Below are 22,912 nucleotides of genomic sequence, written 5' to 3'. Positions count from 1 at the left end.
AGGGGCTGCTTTTCTCCAGTAAATATAGGTAATCCTCAACTTGTAACCATAACTGGGACTAGATTTCTTGTTGCTGACAAGGCAGTTTTGTGAGTAGTCCACATTTTATGACCTTTTTGCCACAATTAATTAAATGATGTGGTTTACTTAACCCAACTTCCTCCATTGACTTTGCTTCTCGGAAACCAGCTGGGGAGGTCACAAATGTGGATCATATGAACTTAGGACATGGCAGCCATCATAAATGCTGGTTGCCTAGCGCCCAGATTTTGATCACATGACCACTAAGGTGCAGCAATAGTTTTAACTGCAAGAACCAATCCGATGCCACTTCCTTCAGTGCCGTGGCAACCGTGAACGGTTACTAAATGAATGGCTGTAAGTCAAGGCCTTCTTGGGGATGATTGACCCTTTTGTAATGTCCAATATTCAAAGATTTTTCTTCATTTTTTCCCTACTTTTTCTACTGCCAACATCTTCATTTGAAACCCATTATGCAAATGATCTGAAGGCTTCAAGATCGAGAAGAATTATTTGTAATTTGTTGTTGTTAACAATTATCTACATTTCATTAAAAAAAACACTTTCTGCTCTGGCCGTTTTATGACTGAACTATTTTAAAAACCGCTCCGGTACATTCTAACGTTTTCTTTGCAGCTCTCGTAATTAAAAAAAGAAAAATTAAAATACAGTGTTCCCACGATTTTCGCGGGTTCAAACTTCACGAAACGGCTATACCACGATTTTTCAAAAATATTAATAAAAAAATACTTCATGGGTTTTTTCCCTATACCACGGTTTTCCCGCCCGATGATGTCATATGTCATTGCCAAACTTTTGTTTGCCTTTAATAAATATTTTTTTAAATAAACTTTAATAAATAGACACGGTGAGTAATAATCTAAATGGTTGCTAAGGGAATGGGAAATTGCAATTTAGGGGTTTAAAGGGTTAAGGGAAGGCTTGTGATAGCCAAAAATAGTGTATTTACTTCCGCATCTCTACTTCGCATCTCCCGCGAAAATCGAGGGAACACTGTACTGCCAACATTTTTACAATTTCAAAGCTACGTCTATTCTGCAGGTAATCAAAACAAAGAAGTTGCTTTTATCGTACAATGAAGATGTAACCGAGTCCTGGCTTGAACATCTGACAGCAAATTCACGGAGAGCAACGGCATTCCCGTTGGGGCGGGGGGCATCGTTTGAGACCACCACAATGGAGAACCACTTCATAAAATGTTTATTGAGGATGGTAACACAGGATAAATCATGCAACAGAGTTCAGGTTTTTTTAGAAAAAAAGAAAAAAGAGGAAAGCTAGAGAACAGGATTTGGTGCGGCCAATTCAGGAACAAGTCTATAAAAGGAACCACTGATCGTCCAAAAAACCTGGCACTTTTCTAAAATTGGTGGAAAAGCTAAACAAAGGTGTTTTACTTGTAAAAGGGTCCTGTATTAAAAAAGATGGAAACGCTGTTAAAAATGGATGATTTCAACCGGACGATGATCGCAGGGGTGGCTTGACCGCTGCCGTCAATAGAAAATGGTTTAGAAATACATACACTCCCCTCTAAAAATGGTGGAATAATTTCAGTCTGACTGGGGCTGAAAAACTACGTTTAGAAATGGGGGGGAACCCAAATCTGGTGAACTAGCACCCAGCAGTCTTAATTCAGGTCTTCGGGAGGAGCAGAGAAGTAGAGGGGGAATTATTTATTAACAGACGCTACCTACGGAAGCATCTTTTTATGGAAAGGAGGAAAAAAAGTAAAATGAAGAATTGAAGGTATTTCTGGAAAACCGTTGACGCCTTTCCCGCGAGCGTTTTCCGACAACGCTGTTTGGATTTCGGTCCACGCAAAACGCGGCGGGTTTGGAGGGCGAGGAACCGAAAGGCAAATAAATACAGTGGAATGAAAATTCTGAAATCGAACGGGAAAAGAGGGAGGGAGTTACCATCCGTCAATCAGCCCAGGCGCGCACACGCAAAAAATCGTCGACTGGAAATATTTTTTTGGGGGGGGGGAAGTGTTTTACGCTGATTCCCGACCCCCCTCCAAAGGATTCCCAAAAAAAAACCCCACCCACCCAAACAAAAAGAAACAAAGAAAATAATCTCCCTGTGTTTTTGGAACTACTCCGATTTGAAACTACACGCTGAATTAAATCCACACGGTATTGAGTTTTCTCTCGTGTAAAAAATCTTTATACATAGTAATAAAAAAAGAGAAGGGGAAAGGGGGGGGGGCAGGAAAAAAGGCAAGATGCATCCAACAGAAGTCATTTGGTTCTCTGGACCTACAGAGCCCCTCCCCCGTGGGGGTCTCTTTGAAAGAAGAGGGCGGAGGGGCCATCTGTGCAAGCATCTTCAACCTCTTGACGGTCGGTCGTTCTCTCTACGCATCCAAGATGGACCACCCTTGGCACTTTAGGCTGGCAAACTCAGCTTCTTCCCTTTGAGCACTGGGGAGGGGGGGGGGGAAAGGAAAAAAATAAGGTCAGGTCAACACTTGTTTCTGTTCGGAAATAAGGCTATATTTTGTCAAGCAAACACCTCTCAAGGTGTTGAATTGCCTTCTCTTTTGAAATACGCCCGTGCCTGGGGATTAGTGGCATATTCGGTGGAATTAAATATGTACGGGAATGACAAATGAAGCCACCCGACCTGCAGAACTGGTTCTACTATCACATTTTGTATACAGGAAGGCATTCGCTGCATCCTCGCCATTTGCAACGAGAGTAGAAACATAGCAACATAGAAGACTGACGGCAGAAAAAGACCTCATGGTCCATCTAGTCTGCCCTTATACTATTTCCTGTATTTTATCTTAGGATGGATATATGTTTATCCCAGGCATGTTTAAATTCAGTTACTGTGGATGTACCGACCACGTCTGCTGGAGGTTTGTTCCAAGCATCTACTACTCTTTCAGTCAAATAATATTTTCTCATGTTGCTTTTGAAGTTTTAGTATGAGCTATATAAGGTATCATGGAAACATACTGGATGGATTTAAATTCCCCCTTTCTGTCGTGATGCCCTGTAGGTGAGCTGGACTGTAATTCCCAGCACCTGCAACCACAGGGAAAGATGGGGGCTGGAGTCCAACCCGATTCCAAAGTATCAAATTAAAGTAAGAGGCTTCATTATGCGTCAAAACGCAGTGTTTCTGAATCTTAGCAACTGTAAGTCCCAGAATTCTGGGAGTTGACGTCCACCCATCTTAAGAGTTGCTAAGGTTCAGACACACCGTCACAAATAGGTGTCACTGTCTGTCTCTTACCTTTTGTAACATACAAATAGAAGAAGTCGCAGTACAGGATGGTCTGGACCACCCCGGCCACCACGGCTATGAGGTCAAAGAACCCCTCAAAGTAGTAACGCCAAATCCAGTTGATAAGGTACAAGGCACGGTAGAGGCCCAGGAAGAAGAGATAGTGAGTCGTGATGGTCTCCGCTTCCCCAGTTTTACTGATCATAAAAAGCTGGGGGAGGATCGCCACGGATTCCAAGTAGATGGAGAAAGTCCACAAGATCTGAAAACCGCAAAACACAAGACGTTTAAATCAAACGTTCCCTCCCAGATTCCTTGCTAGAGTTGGGTAAGTCTAGTTTAATGAAAAGAAGGACTAGGGGGTGACATGGGTTCCGTATGCGAGGGGTTACCCCAAAGAAGAGGGAGGGTCAACCTATTCTCCAAAGCAGGGGATCTCCAACCATGGCCGCTTTAAGCCCGGTGGACTTCAATTCCCAGAATTCCCCAGAAAGTGTTGCTGGCTGGGGAATTCTGGGAGTTGAAGTTCATCGTGCTTAAAGCGGCCAAGGTTGGAGACGCCCTGCTCCAAAGCACCTAAAGGCTGGACAAGAAGCAATGGATGGAAACTGATCCAACCTGGATCAGTTGCAACCTGGAGTTAAGGGAGAAACGTCCAGTCAGAACAATTAATCAGTGGAACAGGTAAAGTTAAAGTTGCCAAGCTTGGAGACTCCTGAGTTAGAATGCAACATGCATTTACACCGTGGTGCCTTTTAAAAGTGTTTAAATTGTAGGTCTTGTTTAGTCCTCCAGATGGCACCAAATGCTTTTCAAGTACCAGAAAGAGGGGGGGGAAGGGGGACACAGGGAGAGGAGAGGGAGGGGAGTACAGAGAGAGAGAGAGAGGGAGAAAGAAAGAAAGAAAGAAAGAAAGAAAGAAAAACTCACTTTCCCAATATTTGTTTAAAGGAAATAAGCATTTGAGTGACTAAAGCGGCAATCTTTTTTAAAAAAAGAAATATTTTTAATTAAATATATACATTTAAAAAATTACAAAGTAGACAATATAACATAATACATAATATAAAAGGGAAAGGAATGAAAAAAGGTAAAGTCAAAAAGTAGAAAGGAAATTAAAAGATTACAAAGAAAGAGAGAAAGAAAGAAAGAAAGAAACGGATAGTTATGTCAACTATCTAGTTGACATTTTCTTAACAAACAACCTATAATTTCAGTTTCTATAATGGATATATACTGCCTCTCACTTTTGCTTAAAGTAAAGTTTTTATTAAAGTTCTACAGAGGAATCATTGAGTCTGTCATCTGCACCTCTATAACTGTCTGGTTTGGTGCTGCAACCCAACAGGACCGACACAGACTTCAGAGGAGAATCAGAACTGCAGAAAAAACAATTGCTGCCAACCTGCCTTCCATTGAGGACTTGTATACTGCACGAGTCAAAAAGAGGGCAGGTAAAATATTTACTGACCCCTCACATCCTGGACACAAACTGTTTCAACTCCTACCCTCAAAACGTCGCTACAGAGTACTGCACACGAAGACAATTAGACACAAGAACAGTTTTTCCCCGAACACCATCACTCTACTAAACAAATAATTCCCTCAACACTGTCAGACTTTCTACTAAATCTGCACTTCTATTCTACTAGTTTTTCTCATCATTCCTTTCACCCATTTCCTCCCATGTTGACTGTATGACTGTAACTTGTTGCATATATCCTAAGATTTTTATTAATATTGCTTCTTCATTGCTTATTTGACCCCTATGACAATCATTAAGTGTTGTACCACATGATTCTTGACAAATTTATATTTTATTTTATGTACATTGAGAGCATATGCACCAAGACAAATTCCTTGTGTGTCCAATCACACTTGGCCAATAAAATTCTATTCTATTCTATTAGGTTTCATTGTATGTATGTGTTTATATTGAGGAACAGTCATTTAAAATTTGGTTTGTAGGGTGTGAATAGTCTTCAACACATGTCTCAATCAATGACTTGTGTGGTTTAAAATATACTGCACCAAAAAATAAAGGGAACACTCAAATAACCCATCCTAGATCTGAATGAATGAAATATTCCCATTGAATACTTTGTTCTGTACAAAGTTGAATGTGCACAACAGCAGGTGAAATTGATTGTCAATCAGTGTTGCTTCCTAAGTGGACAATTGGATTTCACAGAAGTTTGATTTACTTAGAAACATAGAAGACTGACGGCAGAAAAAGACCCCATGGTCCATCTAGTCTGCCCTTTTACTATTTCCTGTATTTTATCTTACAATGGATCTATGTTTATCCCAGGCATGTTTAAATTCGGTTACTGTGGATTTACCAACCACGTCTGCTGGAAGTTTGTTCCAAGGATCTACTACTCTTTCAGTAAAATAATACTTTCTCATGTTGCCTTTGATCTTTCCCCCAACTTGGAGTTATATTGTGTTGTTTAAGGGTTCCCTTTATTTTTTTTGAGCAGTATATAAATTGTTTTCATTTCATCTGTTGTGTTGATAAAGAGGAAAAATTAATGTTAGTTTTTTTTCTTTTTTAATGTTTAGTTTGTTTGTTTTTTTAGTTGAGCCATTAGTACCATTTTTCCCAGGCTTTGTAAAAATCCGATTTGTCTCTGTTTTGAATGTCCATTGTCAATTTTGACATTTCTGCACATTCCATAATTTTTGTTATAAGGTTTAACACTAGTTGGGTGTTTTTTTCTTGTTTCCAAAATTGGACGTACAAAATTCTCGCCGTAAAGCGGCAATCTTGTATAGCACTCAAATGAGAAAGCACACCACCCAATTGAAACTCAGCTGAATTAGGGGAGAAAGGCTGGCAAAAATATTCTTTCCCAAGGGGGTGGGCAGATGCGCGCATGTTTAAAAATTAACCAACGTATTCTTGCATTGCTGATCAACGCAAACACTGCAACGTTCCAAACTTACCTCCAGGGAAGAGAAATCATGATTGACCAGGAAAGACAGTCCACCCACAGGGACCACGAGAAACTCAACTCTGAAGGTATCGTGGTTCCCGTCGTAAGTGGCCTTGAATTTCATGTAGATCAGGTAGATGGTGGCGTAGGCGCAAGCAACGTAGATCAGCTGGAAGAAAGAGACCCAGAGGGGTTACCCAGGTTGATCCCTGGGAGGAAGGGCTGACCTTTGCAGATTTATTTATTTTTTATTTTATTTATTAATTGGATTTGTATGCCGCCCCTCTCCGAGGACTCGGGGCGGCTCACAACCTGTCAAAAACAATACACAGTACACATATCTAAAAATCCAGTTAATATAACTAAAAAACTTTTTAAAACTCTAATAAGATTTAAAACCATTCATTCCGTTTGCCCAGGTTCGCCTGGTGCACCAGTTGCGGCCCTATTTGGACAGGGAGTCATTGCTCACAGTCACTCATGCCCTCATCACCTCGAGGTTCGATTACTGCAACGCTCTCTACATGGGGCTACCTTTGAAAAGTGTTCGGACACTTCAGATCGTGCAGAACACAGCCACAAGAGCCATCGTGGGGCTTCTAAGATTCGCCCACGTTTCTTCAACACTCCGTGGCTTGCATTGGCTGCCGATCAGTTTCCGGTCACAATTCAAAGTGCTGGTCATGACCTTTAAAGCCCTACATGGCAATGGACCAGAGTACCTCTGGAACCGCCTGCTACCGCACGAATCCCAGCCACTGATAAGGTCCCACAGAATTGGCCTTCTCCAGGTCCCGTCGACTAAACAATGTCGTTTGGCGGGCCCCGGGGGAAGAGCCTTCTCTGTGGTGGCCCCGGCCCTCTGGAACCAACTCCCCCCCCGGAGATTAGAACTGCCCCCACCCTGTCTTTCGTAAACTATTCAAGACTCACTTATACCGCCAGGCATGGGGGAGTTGAGACACCTTTCCCCCAGGCTTTTATATAGTTTGTTTTATGTTTGGTATGAATGTGCTGGTTGGTTTTGAAAATAATGATAGGGTTTTGTATGTTTTTTAATATTAAATTTGTTCCACTGCTATATTGTTTTTATTACTGTTGTGAGCCGCCCCGAGTCTTCGGAGAGGGGCGGCATACAAATCTAATAAATAAAAATAAATAAATAAATTCCCATTCACACAGCAAAACATACTACACCCGTCAGCCAGGGGGCTAGGGTCCAGTGGCCTAAAGCCTGGCGGCATAAATAGGTCTTTCAGCTTTTACGGAAGGGGAGGGGGGTCCCGGAGGTAATCTGGTTCAATGCCTTCTGCCGCACGAATCCCAGCGACCAGTTAGGTCCCACAGAGTTGGCCTTCTCCGGGTCCCGTCAACTAAACAATGTCGTTTGGCGGGACCCAGGGGAAGAGCCCTCTCTGTGGCGGCCCCGACCCTTTGGAACCAACTCCCCCCAGATATCAGAGTTGCCCCCACCCTCCTTGCCTTTCGTAAGCTCCTTAAAACCCACCTCTGTCATCAGGTATGGGGGAATTGAGACTTTCCCTCCCCCTAGGCTTATAAAATTTATGCATGGTATGTCAGTATGTATGATTGGTTTTTAAATTGGGGTTTTAAATTAACTTAAACTTAAATATTAGATTTGTTTACATTGTATTATTATTGCTGTGAGCCGCCCCAAGTCTGCGGAGAGGGGCGGCATACAAATCTGATTAATAAATAAATAAATAAATAAATAAATAAACGCCATGTTTTTGAGCGAGGCGCCTCCCTCTTATTTGCTCAGCAACAGATAACAGTTTTTAAGCGTCTCTGAACTCTGACCGGGAGTTCCCTAACTAGACAGGGAGCTCAAACTCTTGTGAGATAAATGAATCAACAGCTGCAGACAACACTCGTTTCCGCAGTCAGGGGTTATCGATTTGATCTGCTGGCTGAGGAATTCTGGGAGTTGAAGTCCACAAGATGAAGAGTCGCCATGATTGGAGACTCCTAAAACGCTTTCAAGTAGCTCGGTACTGAGCCCCCTTCCCTCCTCCCATCCCGGTGGGAGTGGAGAGGGACATTTCGAGGTTCGCGACATCCTGAAGGCACAAGGGGAAACTGCAGCATTTGGCTGCTAGCTGTAGTCCAGCAGTTCAAATCTCGCCACCAGCTCAAGGTTGACTCAGCCTTCCATCCTTCCGAGGTGGGTCAAATGAGGACCCAGATTGTTGGGGGCAAGAGGCTCATTCTGTAAACCGCTTAGAGGGGGCTGTAAAAGCACTATGAAGCGGCATATAAGTCTAAATGCATTGGTATTTATTCCCCAAACCCCTCTTTCCGTTTGCAGCTTGGCCAAGAAACATGAAAAAGGGGAGAGGTATGTTTGTTGTCCCCCACTCAGAGCTTTTCCAAAAAGGAAACTGGCCTGGACAACAAGAACGGTCAAGGAAATGGAGCCCCTCCCTTATGAAACCAGGTTGCAACGCCTTGGTCTCTTTAGCCTTGAAAGACGGCGTTTAAGGGGTGACTTGATCGAAGTATATAAAATCATGCATGGGATAGAAAAGGTGGATGGAGACTCGGGGTGGCTAACAGCAATAACAAGACAGTGTACAATAATAATCCAATACTAAAAACGATTTAAAACCCATTAATATAAAAACCAAACATACATACAGACATACCATGCATAAAATTTTAAGGCCTAGGGGGAAAGTGTATCTCAGTTCCACCATGTCTGGCGGCAAGGTGGGTTTTAAGCAGCTTACGAAAGGCAAGGAGGGTGGGGGCAATTCTAATCTCTGGGGGGAGTTGATTCCAGAGGCCCGGGGCCGCCACAGAGAAGGCTCTTCCTCTTCCACCAAGCGACATTGTTTGGTTGACGGGACCCAGAGAAGACCCACTCTGTGGGACCTAACTAATCTAGTGAGCAAGGAGACTGCTCTATCTCATTTGTCTTTTCTTCGTTGCTTAGATGTGGCTGTTTGTCAGCTATGACAATGCAACCAAGCAACTGGACATAGTGTATGATATCACGCCCGATCTCGCGCAAGCCTTCCTGGAAAGAATCAATGCATCTGGCTTTGATATGAGGAACATATCCACTTTGTACAGGCAAGCTCCGTTTCCTTCGGGGTTGCATTGGGAAGAGCTGAGCCATGCTGGGATAGTCTTAACCGCAAAGGTTGCGGGTCCTTCATCTGGAGATTTTGAAGAAGAGGTTGGAGAAAAACCTCTTTTTTGTGTGGATGAGTTGGCCTTCTTGCACATTGTGGAAGATGGATCCAGAACAGTGATGGTGAATCTTTGTTCCCTCAAGGAAATGGAGCCCCTCCCTTATGATACCAGGTTGCAACGCCTTGGTTTCTTCAGCCTTGAAAGACGGCGTTTAAAGAGTGACTTGATCGAAGTGTATAAAATCATGCATGGGATAGAAAAGGTGGATAGAGAAAAATTCTTTTCTCTATCACACAATACTAAGACGAGGGAGCCTCCCTAAAGCTCACAGGTAAGAAAGTGAGGACAAATAAAGGGAAATATTTCTTCACCCAGAGGGTCCTTGGTTTATGGGATTCACTTCCAGAAGAGGTTGTGACAGCTGTCACGCTGGATAGCTTCAAGGCAGGATTAGACAGATTCATGGATGCCAAGTGTATCGGTGGTTATTGAAACGGATGCCCATGTGCCGCCTCTATGTGGGTGGAGGCAGGCAGGATTCCCTTGAGTACCACTTGTTGAGGGTCGAGAGAAAGGGAGTTTTGCCTTCTCTTTCTACTAAAGATCTCCAGGGGAAGAGCATTCTCTGTGGCGGCCCCGGCCCTCTGGAACCAACTCCCCGCAGGGATTAGAATTGCCCCCACCCTCCTTGCCTTTCGTAAGCTACTTAAAACCCACCTCTGCCGCCAGGCATGGGGGAACTGAGATACTCTTTCCCCCTAGGCCGTTACAATTTTATGCATGGTATGTCTGTATGTCTGTTTGGTTTTTATTATAATGGGTTTTTAATTGTTTTTAGTATTGGATTATTATTATATGCTGTCTTATTATTGTTGTTAGCCGCCCCGAGTCTTCGGAGAGGGGCGGCATACAAATCCAATAAATGAATGAATGAATGAATGAATGAATGAATGAATGAATGAAGGGACAATTCATGGGCCATTGAGTGACACAGAATGCTGGACTCGATGGGCTTTGGCCTGATTCAGCATGGCTCTTCTTATGTTCTTATGACTTTCTTGGGGTGGTTTTTTTCTCCCCTTTGAAAATGTTTTGCTCCTCATCTAAGAAGCTTCCTCAGTTCTTTAGCGGTCACTAAACGAGCTGCTGTTAAGTCGAAAACTACCCGTCAGGGCTTGTAGGCTGCAGTATACTGTACCTTCATAGAAGTGTTATAAAGTGAAATGAATGAAGTGAAGAGGTCCAGGTATCGAGTCGTGAAGACCAGTGCAAACAGGAGCTGACTTTTCCCAGATATACCTAGAGCAAATTAAAAACAGAAAAAGAATCTTTAAAAACCAAAACTATGCTACTGATCTTTGTCCTAAAAAGACTCATGAGTTCGATCCTAGGTAGAGGCGGATATTTCTCTCTCTGGGCACAATGAGCATGTTGGCTGCTGGAAAAAAACTCTGTATTGGTGACAGGAAGGGCATCGGGCCAGTAAACACTCGGCTCCATTCAGTCACCCAGATTCCACCCCGCAAGGGACTATGGGGTCATTAAAAGATGATGATCTTTGTCCTAAAAACGTGAATGGAGCCTCGGTGGTGCAGTGGTTAAAGTGCAGTACTGCAAGCTACTTCTGCTGATCACCGGCTGCCAGCAGTTTGGCAGATCGAATCTCAGTAGGCTCCAGGTTGACTCAGCCTTCCAAGGTGGATAAAATGAGGACCCAGATTGTTGGGGGCAAGAGGCTGATTCTGTAAACCGCTTAGAGAGGTCTGTAAAGGACTGTGAAGCGGTATAGGGTCTGTTCTGGGTCCTATTCCTATTTAATATGTTTGTGAGTGACATAGGGGAAGGTTTGGAAGGGAAGGTTTGCCTATTTGATGACTCTAAAGTGTGCAATAGGGTTGATATTCCTGGAGGGGTCTGTAATATGGTAAATGATTTAGCTTTACTAGATAAATGGTCAAAGCAATGGAAACTGCAGTTTAATGTTTCCAAATGTAAAATAATGCACTTGGGTAAAAGGAATCCTCAATCTGAGTATTGTATTGGCAGTTCTGTGTTAGCAAAAACTTCAGAAGGGAAGGATTTAGGGGTAGTGATTTCTGACAGTCTCAAAATGGGTGAGCAGTGTGGTCGGGCGGTAGGAAAAGCAAGTAGGATGCTTGGCTGCATAGCTAGAGGTATAACAAGCAGGAAGAGGGAGAATGTGATCCCCTTATATAGAGCGCTGGTGAAACCCCATTTGGAATAATACTGTGTCCAGTTCTGGAGACCTCACCTATAAAAAGATATTGACAAAATTGAACGGGTCCAAAGACGGGCTACAAGAATGGTGGAAGGTCTTAAGCATACAACGTATCAGGAAAGACTCCATGAACTCAATCTGTATAGTCTGGAGGACAGAAGGAAAAGGGGGGACATGATCGAAACATTTAAATATGTTAAAGGGTTAAATAAGGTTCAGGAGGGAAGTGTTTTTAATAGGAAAGTGAACACAAGAACAAGGGAACACAATCTGAAGTTAGTTGGGGGAAAGATCAAAAGCAACATGAGAAAATATTATTTTACTGAAAGAGTAGTAGATCCTTGGAACAAACTTCCAGCAGACGTGGTTGGTCAATCCACAGTAACTGAATGTAAACATGCCTGGGATAAACATATATCCATTGTAAGATAAAATACAGGAAATAGTATAAGGGCAGACTAGATGGACCATGAGGTCTTTTTCTGCCGTCAGTCTTCTATGTTTCTATATAAGTCTAAATACTATTACTATTGCTAATTAGGCAAGGGCATTTTATGTCCCCAACTAAAGTTTATCGAAAGAGCCCATCCATCCAAATCTTTAGAAGAATCAAGGTGGGAAACTCTGTGTTCTTCTTGTTTGGTTAAAAGTGTATGGAGATTTTCAGTTATTCATGTCACAGAAACGTAGAAGACTGACGGCAGAAAAAGACCTCATGATCCATCTAGTCTGCCCTTATACTATTTTTTTGTATTTTATTTTAGGATGGGTATATGTTTATCCCAGGCATGTTTAAATTCAGTTACTGTGGTTTTACCAACCACGTTTGTCCCAAGGATCTACTACTCTTTCAGTCAAATAATATTTTCTCATGTTGCTTTTGATCTTTCCCCCAACTAGTCATCTCAAAATGTGCTTTTCAAAAAGGCAACTTGGCTGTGTTCTTCCCCCCCTGGATGGGGAAACTCAGCCTTCCATCCTTCCAAGGTGGATAAAATGAGGACCCAGATTGTTGAGGGCAAGAGACTGACTCTGTAAACCGCTTAGAGAGGGCTATGAAAGCACTAAGAAGTGGGATATTTATTTTATTCAATTTTTATTTTTTTATTTTTTAATGCCGCCCTTCTCCTTAGACTCAGGGCGGCTTACAACATGTTAGCAATAGCACTTTATTTTTAACAGAGCCAGCCTATTGCCCCCACAATCCAGGTCCTTATTTTACCCAGGGGGTAAAGGGAGATATAAGTCGGCATATTCACACTAGTGCTCTAAATCCCCTTGAATCCAGATGGCTTCACAGCTCCCAACCTGGTAAGCAAGGTGTTTAAACGGCCCCCTTCCGTTTTCTCCCACCACATGGGACAACAGTCACAATTTTGCAAAGTCAACACCTCCCTGCCAGGGAAGCAGGTGTTGACTGCATACATGCCCCATTAACTGAACATAATGTGGGCTCGCATGCTCCATTGATCGGGGCCGCCGTGCGTACAGCCCTTCCTGTCAACAGAACTTCCAAAACCATAAATAGTGCGCATTTCAGCAAACGACGGACTTTCTGTATTGTCAAACCTCCTTTTTTTTAATGTGCTGGAAAGGTTAAGGCCTAGTCATTGATTCGACATCTACCTGTATACAGGTAGCCCTAAACTTATGATCACAATTGAGCCCAATACAGTGGTACCTCTACCTACAAACGCCTCTATTTACGAACTTTTCTAGATAAGAACCATGTGTTCAAGATTTTTTTTGGCCTCTTCTCCAGAACCATTTTCCACTTACAAACCCGAGCCTCCGAAACTGTAACCGGAAAAAGCGGGGAGAAGCCTCCGTGGGGCCTCTCTAGGAATCTCCTGGGAGGAAACATGGCCGGAAAAGGTAGGGAGGAGCCTCCGTGGGGCCTCTCTAGGAATCTCCTAGGAGGAAACATGGCCGGAAAAGGTAGGGAGAAGCCTCCGTGGGGCCTCTCTAGGCATCTCCTGGGAGGAAACATGGCCGGAAAAGGCAGGGAAAAGCCTCCGTGGGGCCTCTCTAGGAATCTCCTGGGAGGAAACAGGGCCTCCACCCTCCCTGTGGTTTCCCAATTCTCCCAACAGAGCTTGAAGCTGATTGGCGAGAAGGTCAGAGGGACACCCTCACTGTCAATGCCTGAATGGTCGGATTGTAAAAATATGTTCCAAGGTGCCAGAATAGAAGCTTTAGTTCCTAACATTGTGGGAAGTTTGTCCCGATCCCCAGGTTGAGAACCACTGCAGTAGATTAAAGAATATGTCATAGGAATGAAGCCCATTATCTTTTTTCTGCCCCCACCCACCCAAAAGCCCCCAGTGTTTCCCAACCTTGGCAACTTGAAGGTATTTGGACTTCAACTCCCAGAATTCCCCAGCCAGCAAATGCTGGCTGGGGAATTCTGGGAGTTGAAGTCCAAAGATCTTCAAGTTGCCACGGTTGGGAAACACTGGTGTAATCTATTGCCTTTGTCTCATCCTTCTTGAAAAGTTAATGTTTCAGGTTCAAAATCCTGCATAAATAAGATCAAAAGCCTTCATGCAATTTGTTTTTTCCCCACTTTTAGCTACTCTGGAAGGTCTGTGTGGCTTGTTGCCAATTCGCTTTAAGGGAAACTATAAATGACTATGCTAAAAGGAACGCAAGCAGCTTCAATGTAACTCATTCACATTTCACCCTCCTGCCTCCAAATGCTAATGTTGAATTTCAAAAGTATTTCGAGAAGAGCAGCAGACAACACGTCACAATTTTTCTACTTCCTCAATGCTCCCACAAATCGCATTTCCAAAGATACTTGCGTCATTCATAAAAGCAAGTCTACAGAAATCACTCAACAAGCGCTCGAGAAATTTTTCTCCTTCCAATTCAACTACCACAATTCCCATTCAGCGCGGCCCATTGTTCGTCCTAGCTGAGCATCATGGGCTCTGAAGTCTTTTCCCCCTCCCCCCATCTTCAACACTCCGTGGCTTGCATTGGCTGCCCATCGGTTTCCGGTCACAATTCAAAGTGTTGGTCATGACCTTAAAGCCCTACATGGCATTGGACCAGATTACCTCCGGAACCGCCTGCTACCGCACGAATCCCGCGACCGATAAGGTCCCACAGAGTTGGCCTTCTCCGGGTCCCGTCGACTAAACAATGTCGTTTGGCGGGCCCCAGGGGAAGAGCCTTCTCTGTGGTGGCCCCGGCCCTCTGGAACCAACTCCCCCCCAGTGATTAGAATTGCCCCCACCCTCCCTGTCTTTCGTAAACTACTCAAGACTCATTTATACAGCCAGGTATGGGGGAGTCGAGATATTCCTTCCCCTAGGACATTACAATTTATGCATGGTATGTTTGTGTGTATGATTGGTTTTATAAATAAGGGTTTTTAGTTGTTTTATTATTGGATTGTCACATGTTGTTTTTATCATTGTTGTTAGCCGCCCCGAGTCTACGGAGAGAGGCGGTATACAAATCCAATATATTATTATTATTATTATTATCATCATCATCATCATCCCCCTGGTCTGTTGCTCGTGGTAGCTTCTTTTGCAGAAATAATTTTCTGCACCGGTGGTGGGCGTGTTTCCTTTTTTTTTTTTTTTTGCAAATATTTTATTGATTTTCTTAAAATAGACAAAACTGACAAACATACATTTAACATAGAAATGGGGTTGTATCTTCCCCGCTTATTCTAGAAGTAAAATTTCGATACAGAAAAGAAATACATTTCAAAAAATACTTAAATTCAACTTATTGCTTTAAATGAAAAGAAGAATTTTGTTTTACCTTATATAGAAAATTTTCATACATAAACTAGTTCTAACATAACTCTTAAATCATATCAATGCTAATTCTAACATAAATCTCAATTCATATCACTGCTAATGTAAATTCTCTTATTTACTTATTCGTTATTTTAATATTTCTTATTATTTATCCATATATACACTGTATTCCATATTTCATAATATTCTGTTTCTTCTTGAACTTTTAACCGTCTTGTCATCATATCCATTTCAGCGCAATCTAATATTTTCTCAATAACTTCATCTTCTTTGGGGATATTTTCCCCTTTCCAATTTTGCGCATATATTATCCTGGCCGCGGTCAAAATATGAATAACTAGGTGTAAAATTTCTTTCTTGTATTTCTGATTAGTTATACCCAGTAAGTAGAATTCCAGGGTTATTTCTATCTCTTGTTTGGTGGGCGTGTTTCCTATAATTCAACTCCCGACTTTTAAAAACCATCTTCCAATAAAACGCCAAGGAAGGCTTGATTTATTTCACCGCCACAGTGGCATTTCGTTCTCCGTAATCTCAACTTTTCAAAAAGTGCTGAGCTGGCTCACCGGGGGTCAAAGCACGTTTTGCACACAAGACAAGGTGCATAAAAGCACAGTTCAGTGTCAAGGCCTGCCTTTGGCGCCTGATGCAAGTTAAACAAACAAGCCAACGGTGGTTAATGTCTAAATAAGGTGGGACTTGAAAAATAAGCCCAAAGAGTGAAAAATTTATTTATTTATTTATTTATTTATTTATTTATTTATTTATTGGACTTGTATGCCGCCCCTCTCCGTGGACTCAGGGCAGCTCACAAACATATCAGTGACCAAACAGTATACAATAACACAGCTAGATCCAACTAATATAAACATTTAATTAAAACATTATAAAAAGGCTAAACATTAAAATCATTCATACAATTGCAACCCCAAGCACACTAAACATTCAACAGCCAGAGGATGGGGTCTAAAGCAGTGTTTCCCAACCTTGGCAACTTGAAGATATCTGGACTTCAACTCCCAGAATTCCCCAGCCAGCATCCGCTGGCTGGGGAATTCTGGGAGTTGAAGTCCAAATATCTTCAAGTTGCCAAGATTGGGAAACACTGGTCTAAAGCCCCCATGCCTGATGGCATGAATTTTCAGGTTCTTACGAAAGGCGAGGAGGGTGGAGGCAGTATGACTCTCATGGGGGGGGGGGGAGTATTAATTGTTTTATTAATCGATAGTGGGTTTTTAGCTATAGTTGTAATTATTGGATTTGTACCGCATTGGTTGTTGTTGTTGTGAGCCGCCCCGAGTCTTCGGAGAGGGGCGGCATACAAATCTAATACATTATTATTATTATTATTATCATTATTATTAATTATATTATTATTATTCCAGGGGGCCGGGGCCCCCACAGAGAAGGCTCTTCTGGGCCCCGCCAAGCGACATTGTCTAGTTGACGGGACCTGGAGAAGGCCGACTCTGTGGGACTTGACCGGTCGCTGGGATTCATGCTTTAATGCTGGTGGCAGGGAGCGGAGGGTTTAATAAAATGGAAACAAAGACGTCCCTAGGGGTACTTCTGATTATCAGGCAATAAAGTGACTCTCCGAAATAGGATAACCAGGGAGAAAGGTGGGGATTCAGATACTTTGGGGGATCAAGTGACAAACACCCATCAAAAATTATTATTTTTTATTTTCTGCAAGAGAGAGGTTAAAGTCTAGAAGGTCCCTTTCCCAGGGCCTTCCATTCAACCACACCTTCTCCCGAGCTGCCACGTCAGACTGAGTCAGGCCTCCCAATTGAAAGCCTATTCTTTTTTCAAGCTTTGGATTTTGTTTGCTTCCAATTCCCAACAGCAGTTGGCAGGGCAAGAAAAAAAAAAAAAACCTCGGTGGAAGCCGGATTACCGCTTTAACCCCTTCGCGGACAAAAGAAGCCAAGCCTTTTATACCGACAAATTCAGGCCCAGGAGATTCGATTCAGCGGGATAAAAGTCAGCGAAAGTCAGAGAAATGGTCCACCGCTAAAAGAGGATGGGTGGAGTCCGACATTTATTTATTTATTTATTTATTTATTTATTTATTTGGTTTGTGTGCCGCCCCTCTCCAGAGACTCGGGGCGGCTAACAGCGACAATAAAACAGTGTACAATAGTAATTTGGTATTGATGATTAAAAATCTATTAATATAAAAACCAAACATACATACATACATACATACCATGCATAGAATTGTAAAGGCCTAGGGGGAAAGAGGATCTCAATTCCCCCATGCCTGGCGGCAGAGGTGGGTTTTAAGTAGCTTACGAAAGGCAAGGAGGGTGGGGGCAGTTCTAATCTCTGAGGGGAGTTGGTTCCAGAGGGCCGGGGCCGCCACAGAGAAGGCTCTTCCCCTGGGTCCCGCCAGGCGACATTGCTTAGTTGACGGGACCCGGAGAAGATCCACTCTGTGGGACCTAACTGGTCGCTGGGATTCGTGCAGCAGAAGACATTGCACTAACTCCAGAACTTCTGCTTGAGTTTTTCTCCTCCCGAAGCCCATTCATTCATTATTTATTTTATTTATTTATTTATTGGATTTGTATGCCGCCCCTCTCCGGAGACGTATATTTTTGCATATTGGTTCCATAGGGAATAAAAGGCACGTGCAGCTGATTCTATTTATCTGATTTCACAGTTTGTTTGTTTTTTAAAAGAAAAATCAAAGCAACACTGGGATATAATTCTGTTGGAGATGAACTCATCAGCACTCCTCTCTCTGCACTAATACAAGGTAGAACAGTGTTTCCCAACCTTGGCAACTTGAAGATATTTGGACTTCAACTCCCAGAATTCTGGGTGGGGAATTCTGGGAGTTGAAGTCCAGATATCTTCAAGTTGCCAAGGTTGGGAAACAGTGAGGTAGAAACACATCCCTGCCCCATTAAAATAACCTTTTAATCCACAAAGGATATTCCCTGCCCTTATTTCCAATTGCTTTTCAAGTGAACCTTTTAGGATATTTTTAACAGCCTGCCTTAGATTTTGACCCCTTTCTGAGTCCCTGGATTCAATCATCTTCCATTTCAATTAAGGAGTATTTGCGATACAGGGCAATGTCGTACAAGAAATTAATAAAGCAGTAATATTTTCTCTTCCTAGTTAATTCCCGCGAGATCTCCCCACATCGTTTTTTCCTTTGTAGTACCCGAGGGAAAAGGTCTCAGTGGATTTTCCAACTGGTAATAAGTTGACAGCTCTCTGCGGTTTAAAATGTGATATAGACAAACTGCAGAAATATCTTTAAAGATATTTCTAGATTGCCCTATATTTTTTTCCCCTCTGTGTCTGTCTTTAGGTTCAGAGTCCTAACAATTCCCAATACAGCACAAAGGAACCCCTCTTCAGCCTTCCAAATAAAGAGAGGGGATACTGTATACTCACCCCATTTTCTATAAGTTACTATAAGTTATCTTTAGAACTGACAATTCACATTGACTCCAATTCTCACACGAACCCTGGGAAAGATGCTAAGCTGAGAGAAGTCTAAGATTATTCAAAAATCAAACTGGGAATTTGAATCTCCCTTCCTAATATTAACTGGGGGCTTGGATGTTTTTTTTCCCTAACCTACATTAAATCACTTCAATGGGCCCCATCCCTTAGCACCCCCAAAACATCCCCTTTTTTGCAACTTCTCATCTAATGCAATAATCCCCATTGTTTGCACCCACAAGAGACACACACCCCATTAGCTACATAAGATGCATCTCAGAGGCCAAATAATAATTGTCCCACAAATTGTCATAAACAGGGAAATTAAACAAAGGTATCATTTGCCCTGCTTTCAACTAACCCACCTACCCATGCAAGATAAACTGATCCACCACGGATAATTTAAAAGGCATCTCCCCTACCCCCGATTCTACATTCCTTAATTTGGGGTTTCTCGACCTTGGCCGCTTGACAGCCAGCAATCTTCATGCGGTCAAGGTTCAAAACCACTGCCCTAACTGTATGCAGAATGCAAAGTCCATCTGCGGACAGGAGGGATTACTGAACCATGGGGGAGGGGATCTCCAAGCAATCCTTCGCAGGAGACCCCCAACGCTCTAGATGCAGAACCTCAAACCACCACCACTCCGCTCCACGTGTCCATGGAAAGCTCTCAACCCCCACAGAAATTTCTCCTCCTTCTAACCCCACATGAGCAGAGAGGAGCCCTCAGCCTCCCCACCTGAAATCAGAATCTTTCCCTACATAGAAGATACAAGCAAGGGGATTCTCTCCCCTCCCGCTCCCCAAATCCTGCTGGGTATCACTCAATCAGAATACTGAAAGGGAGAAAGGGACCTTGGAGGTCTTCTAGTCCAATCCCCTGCTCAAGCAGCAGACCCGATAGATAGATAGATAGATAGATAGATAGATAGATAGATAGATAGATAGATAGATAGATAGATAGATAGATGAGAGAGAAAGAGAGAGAGAGGGAAATATATTTTGCTGATAATGAAATGGGAGACTAGTATAGATCTACTTCAAGCTATTTTGCTCTCATCAGCTAGCCATACTCTTCTCGGGATTTGAACTTGGGAAGTCTGCCCGTAAGGCAGTAGCTTTAACCGTCAACAGGAAAAAAGCATATATGTTATATATTTATATAATATATTAGCATATATGTGTATGTATGTATCTATATATCTATATCTAAGCATGCATATACAGTATATATATATATATATATATATATACTGTATATTTATATTTATACACGCACGTATATACATATACACGCATGCACGCACACATACAACATATATATCTGATCCCAGAAGTGTCAGGGATCACCCCATCCCAAAACAAGCACCAGATCCCTTCTGAGTAAGGCCCACACACATGTGGGGGATGGCGGGGGAATGTTCTCCCAACACAACCCCCCCCCCCCAAGATTGAGGAGGAACCTAACCCTAAGACGAGCTCCCAACCTGCAGCTGGACACAAGAATGGAAGGAGGGGGAACACCTCCCAATCCTTCCCAAACCCCACAAAGGGAGAGCATTACCCCATTCATTCTCCTCTAAAGGGCCCCCCTCCTCACAATTCTTCCCGAACCTCCCCTCCAACTCCCTTTCCCCCTAAACGACCCTCTCCCAACTTTTCCCAGCCCCCCTCCCCTCAGGTGGGGAGCACATGCCCCCCACTAGCACCCCCTTAAAGGCCTCCCTCCCAGCTCTTCTCAACCCCCCGTTCTGTAAACGACCCTCTCCCACCTTTTCCCAACTCCCCCAGGTGGGGAGCACACACCCCAAACTCCCCCACTCTTAAACGTCCCCCTCCCACGTTTTTCCCAAACCCCACCAGATGGGAAGTAGCTCCCCCACCCCCTCCCCTCTTAAACGTCTCCCTCCCACCTCCCCCAGGGAGGACCCCCCTCCCACTTCTCCCCCTCTAAATGACCCTCTCCCACCTTTTCCCAACCTCTCCAGATGGAGAGCACCCCCCCTCTTTAACATCCCCCTCACACCTTTTCCCAAGCCCCCCACACGCTCCCTCCCCTCTTAAACGACCCCCTCCCCCAAGAAGGAACCCCCCTCCCACTTCTCCCCCTCTAAACGACCCCCTCCCACCTTTTCCCAACCTCTCCATATGGGGAGCACCCCCCCAAACTCCCCCCTCTTAAACATCCCCCTCCCACCTTTTCCCAACCCCCCGCACACTCCCTCTCCTCTTAAATGACCCCCATCCCCAAGAAGGAAACCCCCTCCCACTTCTCCCCCTCTAAACGACCTCCTCCCACCTTTTCCTAACCTCTCCAGATGGAGAGCACCCCCCCAAACTCCCCCTCTCTTAAACAACCCCCACCCCCAAGAAGAAACACCCCTCCCACTTCTCCCTCTCTAAACTACCCTCTCCCACCTTTTCCCAACTCCCCCCAGGTGGGGAGACCCACACACACACTCCCCCCCTTAAAGGACCCCCTCCCAACCCCCTCCAGGGTGGAACCCCCCTCACACTTCTCTCCCTCTAAACGACCCCCCTCAAAAGAAGGGGGCGGGGTTACACCTCCCGAGAGGCTCCCTGGGCTCAAGGGGGACACGCAGCCCCCCCCATGTATATACCCCCCAGGAAGGTCGTGACCCCCCACCACCAGCCCGACGCCCCCGCCCCCGACGCCCCCGCCACGCACCGGCGCACGAGCGGGTCTTCCAGATCTTCAGCAGCAGGATGATGATGGCCGCCAAGTGGGAGAGGTCCCCGGTGAGGCGGAAGATGTTCATGGCGGCGGCTGAGGAACCGGGAACCGAGGCGGCGGCGGCGAAGATGGCGAGCGCGCAGCGGGCACCGAGCGACGTGGCCCGGGGACGTGGCCAGAGACAGCCAGCGCGGGCGCGGGGCACGCCGGGAAAAAGCGCGCTCCGCCCAGCCGCCCCCACCTCCCGGGGAGGGAAAGGAGACGGTCACGCCCACTCGCCTGGCGCCTCACTCCTCCTCCCACCACCGCCGCTGACCCGTCGCGGCTTGGGTGCACGCGCGGAGACCCCGATGGCGGCCCTTTGACCTCAGCCAACCGCTTTTCTCTTCTTGCCTCCTCGGCTTCCTCCGCCCCCGACAGACGCCTTATGCCTCTGACTCGGCTTTGGCCGGGCTGGCACTGCGCAGGCGCGGCAGCCACCCATTTCTCGACTTTTTAAAACCTCTATTGTCTGCTGCGCATGCGCCTCTGTTGCCGCCGCCAGCCGTCTGAAGTTATACGTGGCGCCCACTCTGTCTACCTATTATTTCCTCCCTATAACATCTAGTCATCATCTATCTGTCTATCTATCTATCTTCTATCTGTATCTATCTTTCTATTATATCTACGGTGTCATCTATCAATCTTTATTTCTGTCCGTCTGTCTGCCTATCTCTATCATCTGCTTATATCTATCTGTATTTCCATCTTATCATTTATTTTCTTCCTATCTCTCTCATCTATCTACCATGTGATATTTATCATCTCTCTATATCTATCTGTCATCTCTATATCTATATCTATCATCTATTTCTATCATCTACCTATATCGATGTTTGTCTATATCATCCATCAGCTATCTAATCTATGATCTATCTATATCACCTTTCTACGTATGTATCTATCATCTGTCTGCTATCTTTATATCTATCTGCTTTCTATCAATCATCTATCTACCTATCTGTCATCTATCAATATCATCTAAATTATCTATTTCTATATATCTGCCTATATCGTCTATATCTATCTTTCTGCTATCTATCTATCTATATCTGTCTCTGGCTATATCATCTATCATCTATATCTGTCTATCTGCTATATACACTGCTCAAAAAAATAAAGGGAACACTTAAACAACACAATATAACTCCAAGTAAATCAAACTTCTGTGAAATCAAACTATCCAGTTAAGAAGCAAGACTGATTGACAATCAATTTCACATGCTGTTGTGCACATTCAACTTTGTACAGAACGAAGTACTGTACAGTGATCCCCCGGGTATCGCGATCCCGATCATTGCGAACGGGCTAAATCGCG

The 22,912-nt window shown here is 44.0% G+C and overlaps 1 protein-coding gene across 1 annotated transcript; it reads right to left on the bottom strand.

Annotated features, from left to right (window-relative positions):
- Positions 1-1,225: 1,225 nt before the first annotated feature.
- Positions 1,226-22,026, bottom strand: KDELR2 (KDEL endoplasmic reticulum protein retention receptor 2). Its single transcript, XM_070761250.1, has 5 exons — positions 21,550-22,026; positions 10,573-10,673; positions 6,226-6,384; positions 3,286-3,538; positions 1,226-2,465 (listed from the first exon to the last, which is right to left on the bottom strand). The coding sequence occupies exons 1-5, from the start codon at positions 21,638-21,640 to the stop codon at positions 2,431-2,433; spliced, it is 639 nt and encodes a 212-aa protein (XP_070617351.1). The 5' UTR covers positions 21,641-22,026; the 3' UTR covers positions 1,226-2,430.
- Positions 22,027-22,912: the final 886 nt, after the last annotated feature.

Source organism: Erythrolamprus reginae, chromosome 9 (genome assembly GCF_031021105.1).
Source record: "Erythrolamprus reginae isolate rEryReg1 chromosome 9, rEryReg1.hap1, whole genome shotgun sequence".
Classification (NCBI taxonomy): Eukaryota; Metazoa; Chordata; class Lepidosauria; order Squamata; family Dipsadidae; genus Erythrolamprus; species Erythrolamprus reginae.
Note: the sequence above shows the minus strand (reverse complement) of the source record. Positions and strands in the feature narration are given on the sequence as shown.